Source organism: Carcharodon carcharias, chromosome 15 (assembly GCF_017639515.1).
Source record: "Carcharodon carcharias isolate sCarCar2 chromosome 15, sCarCar2.pri, whole genome shotgun sequence".
Classification (NCBI taxonomy): Eukaryota; Metazoa; Chordata; class Chondrichthyes; order Lamniformes; family Lamnidae; genus Carcharodon; species Carcharodon carcharias.
In genome coordinates this window covers 69,878,133-69,897,525 of record NC_054481.1, presented here as the reverse complement: position 1 = coordinate 69,897,525, position 19,393 = coordinate 69,878,133, and the positions used below count along the sequence as shown (strand labels likewise).

Below are 19,393 nucleotides of genomic sequence, written 5' to 3'. Positions count from 1 at the left end.
AAGATGGGGTGGGGACATGGGGACAGAGGGACAGGCAGGGGTGGAGGGTCCTGGATGGGTGTTGGTATCGATGAGTTGTTGGAGCTTGCGTTCCTTTGTACCTGAAAGAAAGAGACAAAGTTTCTTGTTGAGGCGTCGGATAAAATTAAACTGGGGGCAAATGCAGCTTTGAAAAAGGGTGCGGCGGTGCTGCTGGAGGGAGAGGTCGAGTGTGTTCATATGGTGGCGCATGGCACTGGGTGTGGATAATTCTTGTATTGCCTTTGTCACAGACAATTCATTTCCTTTCCCTCTGAACAATAACCTTCTTTGCTGTCATTGTATAACAAGCTGTCAAGCCTTCTGCCTTTCATTAAGGTATAGCTTTTGGAAACATGTTAGTATTATTGTCTCTGGAAGAAGAGGGCTGGCAACTGATACCCAGGGCATGGACATGTCTGGATTCAAATATGATGTGGCATGACTCTGGAGATTTATTTCCTCTCTTATAGAACAATAAACACTTGTTAAGTAAATACCCTGTTTGTTTCAGTTCAGTGAGAGCTTAGTAAGGAATTTCTGTTGTTCACTTATGTATACATTTTTAATTTATGATGCTAGCTCTAAAATTTTAATCGCTTTATGTCTCTATTGCCTCCACTGCCAGTAATTTGGCTGTTTACAAGGACAAAAATAAGCTAACAGATTAAACAAAAGGTGTATGTAATTGAGAGATAAACCTGAAGAAGAAAATAAATATTTATATTTATAATTATTTACTAAGTGGAGAAAACTGAGCTACGTCACATCAAGCAGCTTTAAGCTAATGTCTTTAGATTCTGTGAAATCCTTCGGTTTCACTCTACTATATGTGTTTGTTGGTGTGTGAACTGTATTTCTTTTGATAATATATTCTTCTGTGAGAGCAGAATTTTTCACTAAAATGTTTTCTAAAGCACATGGTATTTACCAATAGTTCTTTTCTATATCATAACATAATATTTATTTATGACTTCTGTAACAAACTATTGATAACCTGTGAGGAGAGGCATAATTTTTTGTTTAGTTTTTTTTCCCTCTACGGCCCCTTACACATTTCTTTTAGGGTTCCCCTTGTAACGTAAAGGTCTGACACATACAGGGCTAATATGGGACTGAGTACAGTACCTCCCACATGATGATGTAAGAGAACACATGACCCCCACCAAGGGGTCAGCCTAGCATTGGGCAGAGCCCCATGCACAAGCAAACATGGAGACAGCTTTTAGCCTTTACTGTATATATGTACATAGTTCTTGTAGTTAATAAATACATAAGGTTAACCCACTTAAGACTACAAGGACTTCATTAAGACCTACCAAAAGGTATCCAACACTCTACAACACTCCTAACCTAACAAACATCAGAATGGCACCAATTCTATTCAGGTGATTAAGCCCATTGAATTTTATAGGTTTGCAGTTATTTGTTAATGATTCGTTCTATGTTAGTCATTGAGAAAAAAAAGTAGCCAGGGAATATTGAAAAGTATGTTGGAGGTTTTCTATTTTGTTATTGACAGAAAGATAATGTAGAAAGCAGAAATCACATCCCTTCAGGTATATGGTATGAGATATAAGTACTCAATGAAAACACCAGTCGCAAAGTACCGTTTCTATTTTTCCACAAGCTCCGGCTAATTAAGAATCACTGCAGCAAATTTGTCACCGATTAGTGTAATGCTATAGTTCTGCATGTCAGATCACTATACATGCTAACACTCCTGATGCTAACATCATTTACCACAAAATAAGCACTGCCAAATGTTTAAATTAACCCAACAGATAATCAGTTGTCTGCTTTGCTCTTCCATTTTATATGTTTCTTATTTTCTATAGTTATGATAGTCAGGGACGAATCATTTCTGGTCTCAGGAGGCTTATAAATCACCCATAATAAAACAATGCTGATAATCTGCCTTGCTTGGTGTTAAGCAACTCACTATTGGCTTCCTCATGGAATTGGCACAATCTAGATTTCATGGGTTGATTTTCATTTTACTTCATTTGGATGGGGAGGACAAATAGATAAGAATGATCAAGTATCCATTATGAAGCCTGTCCAATTTTCTGTCCATTTAAGTTAGTGGATGGAAGATCAGGTGGGTTGGTATAATCATCCAGTTTTACCCAGTCAATTTTCTCCTAAACCCTGTACCCTGACAATCTTTTAAAAAAAACATAGTGACGATAAGAGAAAAAAATTCCCTCAACTGTTTTAAGTGCCAATTTTAATATTCATCAGCACAATGAGGGCTTTAACGCTGGGAATGAAATGCTTCCCATTTTACATGTCCAGGCTCCCATGTTGACGGTGGGGTTTTAGGGGCAGGGACTGGGGAAAGGAAACAAAGTTTCAGATCTTAACAGGATCCCCATCCAGAAGGCAGTGTGACTGACATTAATATAGGGGACACTTCAGATCAACCCCAATATCCGCAGCAAGCACTTGCTGGCCATTCATAGTTTTTTATCAATGCAAAGTAAAGCTCGCACTACTTTACCACAACAGTAACAGCTTCCATTTATCTAGCACTTTTAACAGTGTGGTCACAAAAAGGTCCATACAAATGAAAGTCTTTATTTTGTTGTCAATGTCATTAGGCTGTTCAGCTTCTTTCTTAAGTAATATTTTTGTTACTTTTCCATGCCCAGACACGTGTATGTATTTTTTAAGATGCTCTGAGATTTTTTTAAATGATGAAAGGTCATTGACCTGAAATGGGAACTCTGTTTATCTCTTCACAGTTGCTGTCTGACCTGCTGAGCATTTTCTGTTTTTGTTGGAGCTTCTATTTAAGGTGTTTTGAGCTTTTTTTCCCAAATAAGCTGTTGTGTGATTCTAAAGGTGGGTTCATTTTTCTTTGTTTTGGATGATGACAAAACTTAGTCCCGTAAATCCAACAATGCTAATAGTGTCAACTACTGCTGCAAACTTTTTGCCATGTTGAAATGGACACTTCTTTTAATATATAAAATAGATGAATATTAAATATTCAATGATGTTGATAGAGATCAATCAGATGTCAAGAGATGGAAACAAAAATGGCCCATTATGTCTGTCCCACTCTTGAAAGAGCTATCCAATTAGTCCTACTCCCCCAGTCTTCACAGAATCACAGTGCAGAAGAGGCCCTTCGGCCCATCAAGTCTGCACCGACACATGGGAAACACCTGACCTACCTACCTAATCCCATTTACCAGACTTGGCTTTCCTCATAACAATTCAGATTTTTCCTTTTCAAGTATTTATCCAATTGCCTTTTGAATCTGCTTCCATCGCCCTTTCAGGCAGCACATTCTAGGTCATTACAACTCACCACATTAATTAAATTGTCTTTATCTCCCATTTTTTTTGCTGTTAATCACATATATATATCTTTTGGTTATTGCCCCTCCTGCCAGTGGGAATAGTTTCTCCCTACCTACCCTATCAAAATCCTTCATAATTTTGATCACCTTTATGAAATGTCCCCATAACTTCTCCTGCTCTAAGGAAAACAACCCCAGTTTCTCAAGTCTCACTATATAACAAAATATTTTCAACCCTGGTAAATCTCTTTGATACTCTCTCCAAGGCCTTGACACCCTTTTTGAAGCGCGGTATCCAAATTGTGGTGGACACAATATTCCAGTTGAGGTCCAATGAGCAATTGTGATGATTTCCTTCCTTGATATTGTATCCCATGGGCCAGATTTTCATCTTCAAGTGGGAATCAGGAGCCAAGAATTTTCCTGGCTCTGTGATCCCATCTCCTGCCTAGCAATTCCTGCCTGGTGTATTTTCAACCCAAGAAGACGTGCGTAGGCTGGAGACAGGCCTCCCACCTCCCACCTCCCATGGAAGCAAGCTGGGCAGGTTAAAAGACCCGCCTCTGTCCGCTGGGACACCAGCCCAGTTATCAACATGGTTATTAGGTCTCTTAGCTCTCCCTCAACCCCTTTAGCCCCACCCACACCCCATGTGCCCTCCCTACATCCTATGAATCCTCCATATACCCCATTCCCCCTCCATCCAACCCATGCCCCTTCCAAACACCCCATGCATTCCCCATTACCACTCTTCCAGTCTCCATTGGTGGAGAAACAATGAGCCCTATAATAACACTTAAAGTCTTTGAAATTCTCATAAAACTATCAAAATAAGCAAACATCTATTCAAAAAATACATCAAAGAAACATAATTTTCTTAGCAGTTCATAAAACAGTCAATCAAACACAGCCATTTCATATTCCCATTGAAAACCTTAATCCTCTTAACACCTCATAATCTCATTCAAGTAAACACACAGGCATTGAAAAACCACTTCAAAGAAAGATAAAGTGATTACAAGCTTACAAAACTGTCAACAAAACAAAATCAAAAGTCTCCTTTGAAGCTGTGTAAATAACCCTTGCTGAGCTAAATCCATTAGCAGGTTTGCAGCTCATCCAAGCATTCATAATTGGATTCCATTGCATAGCTGGTCAACAAAGACTCTAAAACTGAATACATTTAAATATTTGAAGCAGGCTGAACAGATGGCCATCTGACTCACTACATGGCTGACTTCTTTGATTGACAGATTCAACCTACTTCAAAGGTCTCAATGCATTCAGTATTAGAGCCTTTGTTAACACAGGTGCGCAATGGAATCCCGTAATGAATGACTTGCCAGTGTTATTATAAGGCTCATTAGCTTTGTATCCAGTGAATATTGAAAGAATACTTCAAAGGCTCAGTAAATGCCAGGGCATTAAATCAACATGAGTAAAACTACAGGGTCCCTTACAAACATTAATATCTGATTTTCCATTCTCTAGAACGCAGAAAAACACTTTTACCCCAGGAGAAAGTACTCTAATGCTTCCGGGTGGTCAATTTAATGGTCAATTGCCTTTTAAGAACAAAGCCTTATCCTCAATCACTGCATTAATACATACTTAAATTATCATAAATCTAAATATGACACGAGAGGTTGGAAGCACCATTTAAACTTACCTGTCAAAAGGCTGCAGATCCAGAATAGGCAATCCACATTGTTTGCAACTCCTCTGAGGAGCCATGAATCATGTCTCCTGCAAAAGCCTGTCTAACTGCATTAAAATGGGGGAGGGGGCCTGAAATGCCCACCCTCACAATGGAGTAGGCAAGGACAGGATTGCTGAGAGTGGGTTTGCTGTTCACACCCTTAACCCAGGACCATAAAAGTCCCACAAGAAGGGAATGGGGCTTGGAATCCTGGAATCGGCTCCCACCTACCTTTGTTAAAATTCCCTGCCACTGTTCTGACAAGAGCATGGGCAAACTAATCTGGTCCTATGTCGCTATTTATAAAGGTCACGAGCCTGCATGTTTTCCCAACAGCCTTATCAACACCATCAAAACTTGTTACACCTCACACTCCTACCCCACATTGTCTCTCTGCTCCCGCACTCCTTTCAACTTTTAGTTTATATTGCCTCTCCTTGTTTCTCCATCCAAAGTATGTCATTTCACACTCACCAGCTTTATATTTCATCTTCCAAGTGTCTACCCATTTGAAAATCCTGTCTATATCCTCCTGAAGGCTGCTACTCTCCCCATTATGCTTTACTACATTTTCAAATCTTGTGTCTGCAAACCTTGAAATTGTGCCTCCTCTACCCACATCCTGGTCATAAATATATATTGAAAAGAACTGTATCCTAATACCGACGCCTGGAAAACACCACTTCTCAGTCTGAAAAATAATCATTCGTCACTACTCTCTGTTTTCTGTGCCTCAGCCAATTTTGCATTCACATTGTCCCTTTAATCCCATGAGACTCAATTTTGCTAACTGGTCAATTATATGTATCATCATTGTATTGCAATTAATTCTAAAAAAATTATGGTAACAGTAAAACTGATTGTTGGCGTCAATTCTAAAAAGTGAGAGTCCTCTTAACAATTAAGGAGCTCTTATGCAAAATCAGTGGAATCTCTCAGTCTCTCAAAAAGAAAAATCTGGAATAAACACTCTGAAATGGAGAGCATTAGGTTTCCATGGAAACTCGGTTTTTGCAATTGGATTTTAAATGTGTTAAGTGCCACTGTTCATTTCCTGTTGGGTGATGAGTTTACAGATTTGAAGGACTGCATTTATTAGCAGTTTTTGTGAACATTTATCCTACCTTTGGGGCTTATTTTCTTAGGCACCGGATTGCTTTTTATTTCAGGCTAGTGTATTAACTCACTGCAACACCCACTTGTACATTTTCTCAGCATTTTTCTCCAGTTTTCTTTGCTCCTCATCTGAAGGTGCTAGTTTATGCTGGAATACAGTTCCACAGATATGGCAAAACAATGGCACCATTCTCAAGTGGCCCTTCTTTCAAACAATTAGGGTCAGGGAGCCCTGTCCGATCCTTTGCCCTGACGGTACATTTAATGCCTACACAATAAAAGTGGTCAGAGGCCTCCCTTGTAAATCTCAAAGACAATAAAGGCAGCTCTAGTATTCCCGCCCACCCCCAGCCCTCCCCCGCAATTATCTGGGTTGACATCAGTTTGCTTAGTGCAGGACATGATTCAAACCTGTTTAGCTCAGTCTGTATGGCTTAATACAACAGCAAGTAATGCAGTTATCCACTAAAATATTAGGGGAAGCTCTCTGAGCACTCTCATTCTTTTAAGTAGGAAATGTATGATCAGTTTGATCCATTTTCCTTTTCTCAAATGGATTATTATATCAGTCTGACAATTTCACAGTATCCCTGTGATCTGGAAAACCAAAAAAAGCTCAAAATGCTGAAATACAAAAGTAGAAAGAAAATACAAAAATAAAATATTGCAGATGCTGAAAATCTGAAATAAAAACAGAAAATGCTGGAAGCAGTCAGCATGTCTGCCAGAATCTGTGCCCTGAGAAACTGAGTTAATGGGCAGAATCTAATGTTGGCAATGGGGATCTTGCCTGCTGGTTCTCCAACCAGTGGGAGCCTCATGTCGCCCCAGTTGGGAAAGGCCCACTGAAGTTAGGCACTTAACTGGCCAGCGTCGCATGTTCTCCGAGGGCAAAAGTCCCAACACCAGAGAGCTGCTGGCCAATCAGATGCTGGCAGCTCTCCATCGCCCATCAGGGCCATCGGGAACAGTGGCTACTGCTGGTAATGCATCCACCAGAGACCGATCGCCGAGGGACCCAGGCCACAGGTGAGTCAGGGTTGTGGGCAGGAGGTCGCTAGCTGGTGGGAAGAAGAGGTCCGAAGAAAGGGCTCAAAGCGAGAAAACGCCCCCCCTCCCCCCCAAACACACCACCACCTTCTTGCTGCCGGGTCCCTCAATCAGGCACTGAGTTTTCTTTTCAAGTTTGCAATGTGGTGACCACCCCTGCCCACCACTGGTTGAATACCAGCGACGGTGGGATGCATCCCTTTAATAATTAATTAATGAATTTCCGACTTAAAGTCCTCAATTAGTATCTGGGCAGGAAGCCCATTCATGAGTCTTCTCAGTCTGAAGTTTATTGGGCAGAGGTGGGAAGACAGCGGGGACGCACTCTCTTGCCTAATAAAATACGCCGCCCCCCCCCGCCTCCAAATCCACCACCGGTATAGGGCATTAAATTCTATCCAGTGTTTCAGATTGATGACCTTTGATCAGAGGTTTTTATTCAAAAAGAAAATGCTGGAAATACAACAGCAGTTCCAGAAATATCGACTGAAAAATTTGGGTGTGGGCTCCACTTCAGAACAGAAAACCAAAGGTAAACATGGCCCAATGTGGTGTGTTAGAAACAAAAGGGAGGGTGGGAAGGAAATGAGACAACTGATCCTCCAATCAATAAAGAGAGGCTAATGGACTGAAGCAGGTGGATTGAATAAGAGAAATGGGAAAATTATTATTTTTTAAAGCTTAGTTTTAGAAAAAGAGTTGACCTAAGACAATCCACCGCCATCAAGAAATCACTGCAGAGGGGTTTACCTCATTTTTTAAATTCATTCATGGGATGTGGGCTTCGCTGGCTGGGCCAGCATTTATTGCCCATCCCTTGTTGCCCTTGAGAAGGTGGTGGTGAGCTGCCTTCTTGGACCACTGCAGTCCATTGACTGGACCAATGTTGCTCATCTTCTTCATCCAAGTGATAAATTTATTTGCACAGATGAACGGAATATTGCAAAATTGATGTGTCTGAAGATCATGGGCTAAAATCTCTCTCGAACTTGGCATGTGTTGCTTTCTCAGTATTTGTTTATTTTTAAATTACCACTGTTTAAAGAACTGCTATAACATGCATGATCTGCGATGATGGGCATTCTAACTTCTCTTCAGAAAATAGATGGAGGGCTGATCTAACAGAGGTCTTTTAAATTATGATCTTGTGTTTGATAGGGTAAGTGTAGAGATGTTTCCACTTCTGGGGGAAACCAGAACCAGAGGGCCATGAAATTAATTCAAAATAGTCACTCAAATCTATAGGGAAGGATAATCACTAATAAATCTATTGGGAATTTGAGTTTTACTCAGAGGGAATTCTTTAACTCAGAAAAGTGGTGAAAATAACTCACTATCACTGAGAGTGACTGAGATGAAAAGCATACGTGCATTTTAAGGGTAAGTAGATGAGGGAGAAGGCTCTGGCAGTGTGGGGTGAGGTGGGCTGCGGTGAGAACCAAAGGACAGTTTCCCCTGGAGACCTCGTCATTTGATTCCCCCTGCCAGAAGCTGGCCATTGCGCAGGCGCTGGGGCCGCAGTGCCTGCTGGGAGCTGTAGTTCACCATTGTCACGGGGTCTGTCCGCGGGAATAGGGAGAGGACCGGAACTGGACTACGAACGCCACAGGGCCGAGCGGCAGAGGCAGCCAGGAACAGCGCAAAGTTTGTAGCTGCTGGTTGCGGAGACAGCGGAGACTCCGGGTTTGCACCAGGTGCGGAGACCCTGGATCCGGCTGTCCGCTCCGCTCTCTGGCTGCTCCGGAGTTACTCCAGCTCTATCCAGAGGATGATCGTGGCTCCGGCCGCCGAGAGGAACAAGGAGCCGATCCTGAATGTGATCCGGCAACAGCTGAGCCCCAGCGCCCCGGCAGTGGCCCTGGAGTTAGCCTCAGGATCCGGGCAGCATTCGGTCTATTTCGCCCAGGCTCTGCCCAATGTGTTGTGGCAGCCCTCCGAGCTGGAGCCGCGGGCACTGGAGAGGTGAGTGAGGGAGGGGCAGCAACAGGCGACTGGGAAGCAGCAAGAGTTTCTGAACTGCAGGGTTAAAGTCTGCTCCTCAGCAATCACTGTGATAGTCACTCTGTTCATTAATAATCACTGTTTGTCAGTAGTCATTCTGTCCCTCAATGGTCAATGTTTGATGGTCACTCTGTGGATGATCGCTATGTCTGATGGTCTCTGTCCATTTCGATGGCCACGCTGTCTGTGGATGGTCACTCGATCCATCAATGGTCACCCTGTCAGAGGATGGTCACGCTGGCCGTGGATGATCACCGTGACGTTCGATGGTCTCTCTCTTCGTTGATGGTCACCCTGTCCGTCAGTAGTCACCCTGTCTATCGATGGTCAGTGCTTTAATTAGCTCGTTCACCAAACTGAAATATTTGTGACTCTTTCATTAGAACTAATTGTCGTTCCATTGCTGGTTTGTGTATTTAGCACTTTAATAAACAATTTCCCATTCGTTCAGTCTCTAACATTTCAGAAATCCAGTTGTCTGTTCAATGACATCTTCTTAAAATTAAATTGAAACTAACTCAGGGCAACATCCAAAAAAAAAGCATGATTTATATGCAGTGTTACCAAAGGAGCTGGAGGCCTGGATCATCATGTTTTGTAGTGTTAATGTTGCTTTAGGAGCCTATTCCTTCATTCTGCCCCATACAGCCAGTGCTGAAAGATGAACAAGCATGAATAAGACTTGGGATGACTGGAATCCAAGCAAAAGGATCTGAAACAAATACAACTAACAGGATCTTGGTTGTAAATCATCAGCCAGAGCTCAGGATTCAGAAATGAAACTGTGTAATCATCCTGCAGATCAATGATGTGGCATGTTGTGGTATGTACTAGATCAGAAGTGCACTGATGGAGTGCTACTGTTGATTGCTGAATTCCTAGAATGTGAAGGAGGGAAAAATGGCCTGCTTTCCTGCTGACAATTATCCAGGTACCCTCTAGGCTTGAATTGCAGGCATTTGATGGATGGACAGGATCTGAATGACTGTGATAGCTCTTATAGTTGAATAACACATGTGCGTTCACTGCCCCCAGAACTCACAGAAAGGATGGGTGCTTGGGTCAGAGGGCTGTCACCACCTATGAAACAATGCCACAGCTGGAAGGAGAACCTGTCTTAATGATTCCAACTAAAAATGAGTGGGATTGCAATGGAGAATGTCAGAAAATGCAAGCAATGAGCCCCTACTGGTGTCAATTGCCCTACCTAGGATTTTCCTTGTCTTGAGGTTTGCTGGTGATGAGTTCCCAGTCTGCCACATGGAGGTGCCAGTAGGAAGGCAGGGCATAAATCTCCAGGGGCATTTTAATATTTTCTGCTCCACTTGTCATGGGCTATCATGTGGAACCTGGTGTATGATCCCAGGAATTGGTGGTAAAGGCCCCAAGACTCTGAGTCAGCTCCAGTGATTGATCTTCTAGCCATCGGTAGGACTTCATTTCAGATCTTCAGAGTGCTTCTGTTCCTTGCAGACCTTTTGCTGAATCTTCTAGTGTTGCGGCAGTCTTTGCAATGGCTGACTCTTTCTTGACGTGGGAGCTCTGCTGGGAGCCCTCCCATACTTCACGAGCCAAGACCCAAGAGAATGAGTTGGGACTTGCCTATAAACAGACAGGAGGGCTGAAGACCACCAGAAAACTCTCTCGAAAAGGAGAATCACCTATCTTCACTTCCGCACCCCTCACTACCCCGATTCCCAGCCCGACCCCAATAAATCATTGCCCTCCGCAAGTAAAGAGTAAACAAGTAAGAGGCACACGGTCAGTGAGGGGAGACTTCGGCCTGAGTGAGACAGAGACCAAGTGAGTATATTTGGGAATTTGATTCAGTGTGGGAATTCAGTGCATGGGGGGGAAAGAGGTGCTTTAGGTAAGGTTTACTGCAAGAAGTAAAGTGTGCTGAGTTGGGGGTTCGGTGAAGGGCAGGGAGGAGATGCTTTTTCTCTTCTCTTTTTCAGCCTCCAGTATTTGATTTCCGCTTTGGTGCAGCGGAAGGAGCAGGTAAACTAGTAACTGGTATTATTAGTTTTATCAGTATTTAAGTACTGTATTGTTTTATCAGTATGGAAAAGTTTACTGGCAGCTCCAAAACCTATTGGGAGGTGTAGGCTTTATTAATTATGATTAATTAATTAATTAACACATATTGGAGGTGGCAGAGCAGATGATATGCAGCAATTGCAGGATGTGGGAGCTTCTAGATACTGGAGTGATCCAGGGCAAACATGTCTGCAGTAAGTATTTGCAGCTGCAGGAACTTCAGATCCGAGTTATTGAGCTGGAGGATGAGCTGCAGACACTGCAGCATATCAAGGAGGGGGAAGGTTACCTGGATACTTTATTCCAGGAAGCGGTTGCACCTCTTAGAACAGAGTCTTCTGATTTGGTCGGTGGTCAGGGACAGGAGGGTGTGACTGCAAGTGAGGCAAGTAAGGGGAACTAGAGGACAGGAGTGCAGGAGCCTCAGCCCTTGCAACTGTCCGACAAGTTTGTGGTTTTTTTTAGCTTGTTTGGTTGCGAGTGGGTGCTGTCAGGTGGATGAGCAAACTGACCATGGTACCGTGGTACAGGAAGCCATTCAAGCAGCGGGAATTACAAAGGATGTAGAGGTAGTAGGGGACAATATCATCAGAGGGATTGACACCGTTTTCTGCAGCAAAGAGCTTGAGGCACCAAATTAAGAAGCAGAACCTCTGGATTATTACTTGAGCTACGTACAAGTTGGCAGAGGGCAAAGTAGATTAGTAAGTTGAATCAAAGACTGGTGTGGGAGAAGTGGATTCCAGTTCATGAGGCACTGGCACCAGTACTAGGGTAAGTGGGAGCTGTACTGTTGGGATGGTCTACACCTGAACCGTGCTGGGACCTGTGTAACTAGGAAAGTAGAGAGGGTTTTGAACTGAGTACTGGGGCAAGGGATCAAATTTTGGAAGAATCAAAGAGTAGAGACAAGGTACTATTGCAGGAAATGAAAAACCATGACAAGAAGAGTACAAATATAACAGTAAATCAATAGATGAGACTAGAAGTTATAAAAAGAATGAAAGGATAAAACTAAAGGCTCTGTATCTGAATGCACGAACCATTCAAAACAAAACAGATGAACTGCGAATGCACATAGAAATAAATAAGTATGATTTAATAGCTTTTACAGAGGCATGGCTGAAGGAGAACATGGATTTGGACCTGAATGTTAAAGAGTATAGGACATTTGGGAAGGACAAGAAGCGAGGAAAAGGTGGAAGGTCCTATTAATTAATGATGGTATTAGAACAATAGAGAGGGATCACCTAAGTTCAGGAAATCTGGATGTGGGTGAAGATGAGAAATCTGAAAGGCAAGAAGTTGTGGGAGTTGTGTATGGGCCTAGGGGGCCACATAGTAACCACTTGGTAGAATGGACCATAAAGGAAGAAATAAGGGGAGCTTGTCAGAAAGGCACAGCGATAATCATGGGAGATTTTAATCTACATATAGACTGGAAAAGTTAGATGGGCAAAGGTAGCCTAGATGAGGATTTCATAGAACGTTTCCAGGATACTTTCTTAGAACAACATATTCTGGAGCCAACCAGAGAGTGTGTTATAGTAGACCTGGTATTGTGCAATGAGATGGGATTAATTAATGGTCTCATAGTGAAGGTGCCCCTAGGTAGCAGTGACCATAACATGCTTCAATATTACATTCAGTTTGAGGGAGAGAGGAGTGGGTCTGAGACTATGTTTTTAAACTTAAATAAGGGCAATTATTAGGGCATTAAAGCAGAGCTGGCTAAAGTAAATTGGCAAATTAGCTTAAGGGATAGGTCAATAGAGATGTAGTGGAAAGACTTAAGGGGATATTTCAGAATTCAGAATACATTCCAACAAGTAAGGAAAAGTCCAAGGCATGGACACACAATCCATGGTTAACTAGGTTAAAGATATTATCAAACTTAAAGAAAAAGTATGTAATTGTGTAAAGATAGGTGCAAGGCCAGAAGATTAGACAGAATATAAGGAACAGCAAAGGATGACTAAAAGATTAATAAGGAGGGAAAAATTAGAGTACGAGAGAAAGCTAGCCAGAAATATAAAATTAGTTAGTAAGAATTTCTATAAATATTTTAAAAAGAAACAAGTTAACAAAGTGAACGTTGGTCCTATAGAAAGTGAGACTGTCCTTTCCCCCCCACCCCACCCCCACAAGGACCATCTGTCATTTGTTCATGTTGTTCTTTTCTAGAGAGCTTACCCTTGTCCTGCTATTATCACATTCTGCTTTCTTACCTTAATGACACCATCAGCACCTCCTTTAGCCAGTACCACTACCATTAGCGCCCCTTTGTCCTTTTGTTCATGACATCTCTGGCAATCTCTCCTTTGCCCCCACCTATTGCTGGCCTTCTTTCTAGCTTCACCCGCTCCACCCTCCTTGAACAGTATAAATTTCATCACACTTTAACTTCTCTTTAGCTCTGATGAAGAGTCATACAGACTCGAAACATTAACTCAGTTTTTCTCTCCACAGATGCTGTTAGACCTGCTGAGTTTTTCCAACGTTTCAGTTTTTACTTCTCTGTTTCGTTTGTGTATGCTATTCTGTGTACAAGTAAAGAAAAAAGCTAAGGTTCTGAAGAAGGGCATCTTGAATCTTTGTGCCAAAAATTTAATTTTAATATTACTAGGATACATGTCAGTTAAACCAAACACAGATTGGGTGATCACTTTTTGGAGCTTCTCCATTAAGTCCGCAGGTCCCCCTTCAATCCACTTGTCCTGACTTGGAACTATATCACCATTCCTACGCTATCACTGGGTCAAAATCCTGGAATTCTCTTCACAATAGCACTGTGGGTCTACCCGCGCCGCACAGACTGCAGCAGTTTAAGAAGGCGGCTCACTACCACCTTCTGAAGGGTAATTAGGGATGGGCTATAAACGCTGGCTACCCAGCGATGCCCATATCCCATGAAAGAATAAAGAAAAAGTGTGACCCTGAACTTCCAGTCTCCTGTCACCTTATTTCTCTACCCTACTCGCACTCTGACCTCAGCATCTTAATACATTGCTCCAATGAAGCTCCACAGAAGCTCAGGGAACAGCACCTCATCTTTTGATTAGACACTTTGCAACCTTCTGGCTCCAACGTTGAGTTCAGTAATTTCAAATCCTAATCAATGCCTCCTTTTCCACCAGCAGTTGTTGCTAGTGACTCTGCTTTTCTCACTTACACCTCCTCTAGGCCCGTCTTCTGTTTCTTTGCTTGTCCCATTATCACCCTTTTTTGCTTTGTACTATCATCTCTTTTGTTATTTAATCTCTCCTGCCTTCCACGCTATCACAGACCTTTCCTTTTGACCTTTTCTCCCCTCCTCCCACTTCACTGCCTCTGTACTCGCTCAATACCTGTTTACATCTCTAACGTTTCCCAGTTCTGATGAAAGCCCATTGACCTGAAAAATTATCTTTGTCTTTCTTTCCATAGATATTGCCTGACTTGCTGAGTATTTCCAGCATTTTCTGGTTTTGTGTCTGTGAAGCCTGTAGCTTAATCTGTTTTTGTGCATATATTGAAAAAAAATCATCTGCTCCCTATGAATTATTTTGATTTTTAAAAAATATATTTATATTAATCATTGAATCTACTGGCAAGTATGGGCATTCATACAAGACTGCCGTCCACAGTTTCTGCACCCATCACTAACCTGTGCTTTTGAAAGTTACTAACTCGTTGTAGTGATGAAAAGTGGATGAGTCTGTATGTTGGACAATTTACAGTCTGTTTGCAACAAGCTTCAGGTAACCTCACAATCGAAAGTGAAAAAATGGGAGGAACTTAGAAGGATTTGGGTGCTTATGTATCACCCAATTTGAACGAATATCCCAGGATAAAGATTTTATCATTAAGCATTTGTTAGAAAAATATATCTGGTTTTGCTAATTATGTTTTATAATTGATTATTGAAGATAGCTTTTAAAAAGCGGTTGCTTCAAGTATTACGTGCATTATACCCCTGCAGGGCCATTGCAAAAGATTGAAAAATTATCCTTACTGAAGTGGACTAATTATTCCTAACCTAATTTTCAAATGCTGGAGGTCTGTACATAATGATTTAATAGATGTAGCTTGGGGAGCAATTAATTCCATTAATTAAATTATATAGAGAATGGACTTGGAGGAGACATTTTAATGAGGCAGACACAAGGTTAAGATAGTGTGCAAACACAAAGGGTATGATTGCCAATTGTAACAATGAAAATAAAGGGAAACAACATTGCTGCATGATTGATATTATTTTAATAAGAGACCTAAGAAATCCTTTAAGTTAACCATTACATTTTGTTGTGATACTAGTGTCACCCATCACATCCTCACAACTGCCTGCATTGATAAACTAAAGGAGGAAAAAAACGTTATTACATCGTAAATTTTCTATGGTTCTATTGTTCCAAAACACCCGAAAAACTCAGCAAGCCTGGCAGCATCGATGGAGGGAAAAACAGAGTTAATATATTGAGTCCGTGTGAATCTTCTTCAGCTAGATTGCTGAGTTTTTCCAGCATTTTCTCTTTTTATTACAGAAGTAGGCCATTCAGCCCATTGAGTCCATGCCATGGCTCAGTGGGTAGCATTCTTGCCTGTGAATCAGAAGGTTGTGGGTTCAAGTCCCCGACCAGTCTTGGGCACAAAATTCTAGACGGTGCACAGCCAGAGATGCTAACAGATCATACGTTAAATCTGCCCACATAGATCTTATGGTACTGTTTCAAAGAGTATAGTTGATCTTGTAATGCATTGCACATGGACCAAAAAAAAAGCTTCATGACTTGTCTCTGATTCTACCCTAATCCAGTTGATTTTTTTTTTGGAATGTTTGCTTTTCCTCTTTTTTTCTCTCATCTTTTTTTCTTTCTAAGTGCTGGATAGTCAGATAGATGAGAAACTAAGAAGAAATTGGAATAAATTGTGCGATCTTGATTGCTTGGAGCTATGTAGTTTGCTGGTTGATGGTTTTTTTTCCCGCCTGCTTTTATTTGAGTGAATTAGTATGCTGAACATAGGTGGCTCAAGCAATCACCATCTGCTAAATTTGACAGACATCAGCTTGTCTATCATGATGCTTTGAAGGGTGATGTACACTTTTCTACGCACTATTTGCATGCACTTGTAATTGCTAAATTTGTGGATCAAATTTGAGCTGGAGATGATTGTATGAATGCCTAAATTGAATTGCTGTTGCATAGCGCCTTTCCCAGTGGCATATTTATCACTTAGCACGGTTGCCTTATGAAAAGACTTACCTAAACATGGTTTCATTGTTTTCTTTAGCATTTCAGCATATATTGCAGCAACAAGAGTGGAAAATGTAAAGCAGCCACTTAACATTGACTGTTCACAGAGCTGGGAAGCTTGGGGAGGATTGAAGCCAAACTCCTTTGATCTTATTGTAAATGTTAACATGATCCACATCACAGAGATAAAGTGCACTGAGGTAAGAGCTCCATTCATCTGTATGAATTCATTCTGATCGATCTATAGCTGTCATTCCCAAAGAACTAAGTCGAATTGCATGTTCGAAAGATCAAATGTAGGACAAGCACCTAATCCAGACATTCAGTTCAACAATTAAATTATGGACTGAAGTAAGGTTAAAGTTCATTGTAATTTTGTAGTGGATGGAAACCAAGCTTAATATTTATACATAATCTAATGATTCATTTATTTTGCAGATAAATTTAACTTCAATAAAGGATTAATGTTTTGTTATTCATTCCTTTGGTATATCATTAACAGAAATATGTTATAATGCATACCACTGTGCTGCCACCTCTGATGGGTCTGTCCTATTGGTGAGAGGGTGATGGTTGTGTCTGGGACATTGTCAGTAAGGTATGATTCTATGAGTATGACTATGTCAGGCTTGTCTAGTCTGTGGGACATCACTCCAATTTTTGGCACAAAGATGTTAGGGAGGAGGACTTTGCAGGGTCGACAGGACTGGGTGTGCCATTTCCAGTGCCTAGGTTGATGCCAGGTGGTCTGTCTGGCTTCATTCCTTTTTGTAGGCTTTGATACAATTGAGTGGCAGGTAAGGATAGCAGATTTCCTTCCCAAAAGGACATTAATGAACCAGATGGGTTTTTACAACTATCAACACTGGTTTCATGGTCACTATTACCGAGACTTTTTTTAAAATTCCAAATTTATTAACTCAATTTAAATTCCACCAATTGCAGTGTTGGGATTTGAACACATGTCCCCAGAGCATTAGCGGGGCCTCTGGATTACAAGCCCAGTGATATTTATTGAAGTTAAATCATCTATCTTGAAAGTAAATGAATCATGAGATTATATATAAATATTAAGCTTAGTTTCCATCCACTACAAAATTATAGTGATCTTTAACCTTACTCCAGTCCCTAATTTGCCCTTACATCACCACCTCCGCATAATGTTTACACTGCTCCTCCCACCAAAACGTATCATACTTCATTCTTCACACCTCCCTGCATTAGATTTCATCTGCCTCATGCTGCTCATTTTACCAGTCTGTTACTATGTTCCTTGTAGTTTATCACGTTTCTGTGTTTTTGTGTCGTTTTCAATCTTTAACATTATCGGCGGAATTTTCCGAGCGAGCTGGCAGCAGTCGTGATAGGTGGCGAGTGCGGAAAATATGACGGGACCCACTTCTTGACGGTGTGAAGGCAGGTCGCAATCATCTGTCCAGCCAGCCGAGGGCGGGCCGTGTTTCCCACCATTGGTCGGCAGGGAGCTAATTGAAATACATTAGCATATAATTAAAATGCCATCCAGCCAGGCTCTTGGACCCCAGCCATATGGTCCATCCACGTCGGCGGGAAAGCACGTCGACATGTTTCACAACCGCACGCAGATGAAGTGCACTTGGCAGCCTTCACTTTGGGGGAACTGAGGTGAGTGAGCAGTAGTGTTCTGCATAGCTCACCTGTTGTTTACAGGCCTCAGAGGTGCCAGGGGGGGAGTGGGGGACTGATGTCTGGCCCCGCAGACGACCGCTAAGGTGTGGGGAGGGGTGCCTGAGGGCAAGTGCTGGCCAGCCTCGGAGGTGATTGCTTGGGGGGTTGTCAAGTGCTGCATTGGCGCTGCATCCTGTGCACAGGTAATCGAGGTGGGGGGCTGGGTAAGCGAGGGAAGTGGCCACGCATCAGAAACACCTGTATAAACTGACCATGCCTCTGTAACTGAGACAGATCAGGCACAGCCACAGCGATATGATTGGGGTTGGTCTCCTAGCCTGCCCACCCATGCAAGCAACGCAGAGGCACCTAAGGGCCACCAAGAGCTCCAGACCTTACCTCCCTCACCGCAAACCCCACTCCCCTCACCCCCCGGCACAGACTTCAAGTCCACCACCACTTTATTGGACTGCACACGTTGTACAATCTCCTCGCCAACGCTGACCATGTAGCAGTCACTGCTGGAGGTGCTCACAGCCCCTTGTAATCTCAGCATCCTGGTTTGGACCAGTGTCCCCCATGTCACAGGTTGACAGGGCAGCCATGCAGTGCACTCATCTCTGGCCATCCGAGGGGTGACCAGCACTCTCCGGGAACCATTAAGGGGTGGTCACACAGGGCCAGGAAAGGTGTTAAGTACAGCCATGATAACCCTTTTTCTTGCTGCAGGAGGACCACATCAGGATCATGGATCCTGGTGGCCTAGCTGTATGCCTGTTGACCTACAGAGACCGCAGAAGATGGAGGAGAGAGTGACTGAGGTTCCTGGCTGTGCAAAGGCAGGAGCAGCAACCTCATGAAGGAGGGGCAGCAGAGGCTCCCACACATGCTTCCCAGGAGCCACAGTGAGCCATGGCTGGTCGGCGCCTAGCGACACCCAGGGTCTGTAGACACCGCCTGCCATTCCTGCAGATAACTGAGAACCAATGTCACTGACGACTGCACATGTCTAGGGACCTGGTCACTCTCATCTGCCACTTACTGCAGGAATTGGTGCCAAGGGAACATGGAAGGCATCCACTGCCAGTGGCTGTGAAAGTGAATGCGCCCCTCAATTTCTACACCAGTGGCTCCTTTCAGGGCTCCACTGGTGACCTCTGTGGGATTTCACAATCCGCCACCCACAAATACATCAATGAGGTCACGGATGCCAACTTCTCCATGGCACACAACTTTGTGCATTTCGCCCCGGACCGGGACAGCCAGGATGCAAGGGC

General features: G+C 42.7%; 1 protein-coding gene across 2 annotated transcripts in view; it reads left to right on the top strand.

The window, feature by feature from the left end:
• Positions 1-8,757: 8,757 nt before the first annotated feature.
• Positions 8,758-19,393, top strand: part of mettl26 (methyltransferase like 26) — a 40,191-nt gene continuing 29,555 nt past the window's right edge. The window contains exons 1-2 of one of the 2 annotated variants that reach the window (XM_041206862.1): positions 8,758-9,156; positions 16,507-16,669. In XM_041206862.1, the coding sequence (XP_041062796.1) occupies positions 8,963-9,156; positions 16,507-16,669 (357 nt within the window). In that variant the 5' untranslated portion in view covers positions 8,758-8,962. The remainder of the gene's footprint in view (positions 9,157-16,506; positions 16,670-19,393) is intronic. The other variant, XM_041206861.1, reaches the window with a different exon arrangement.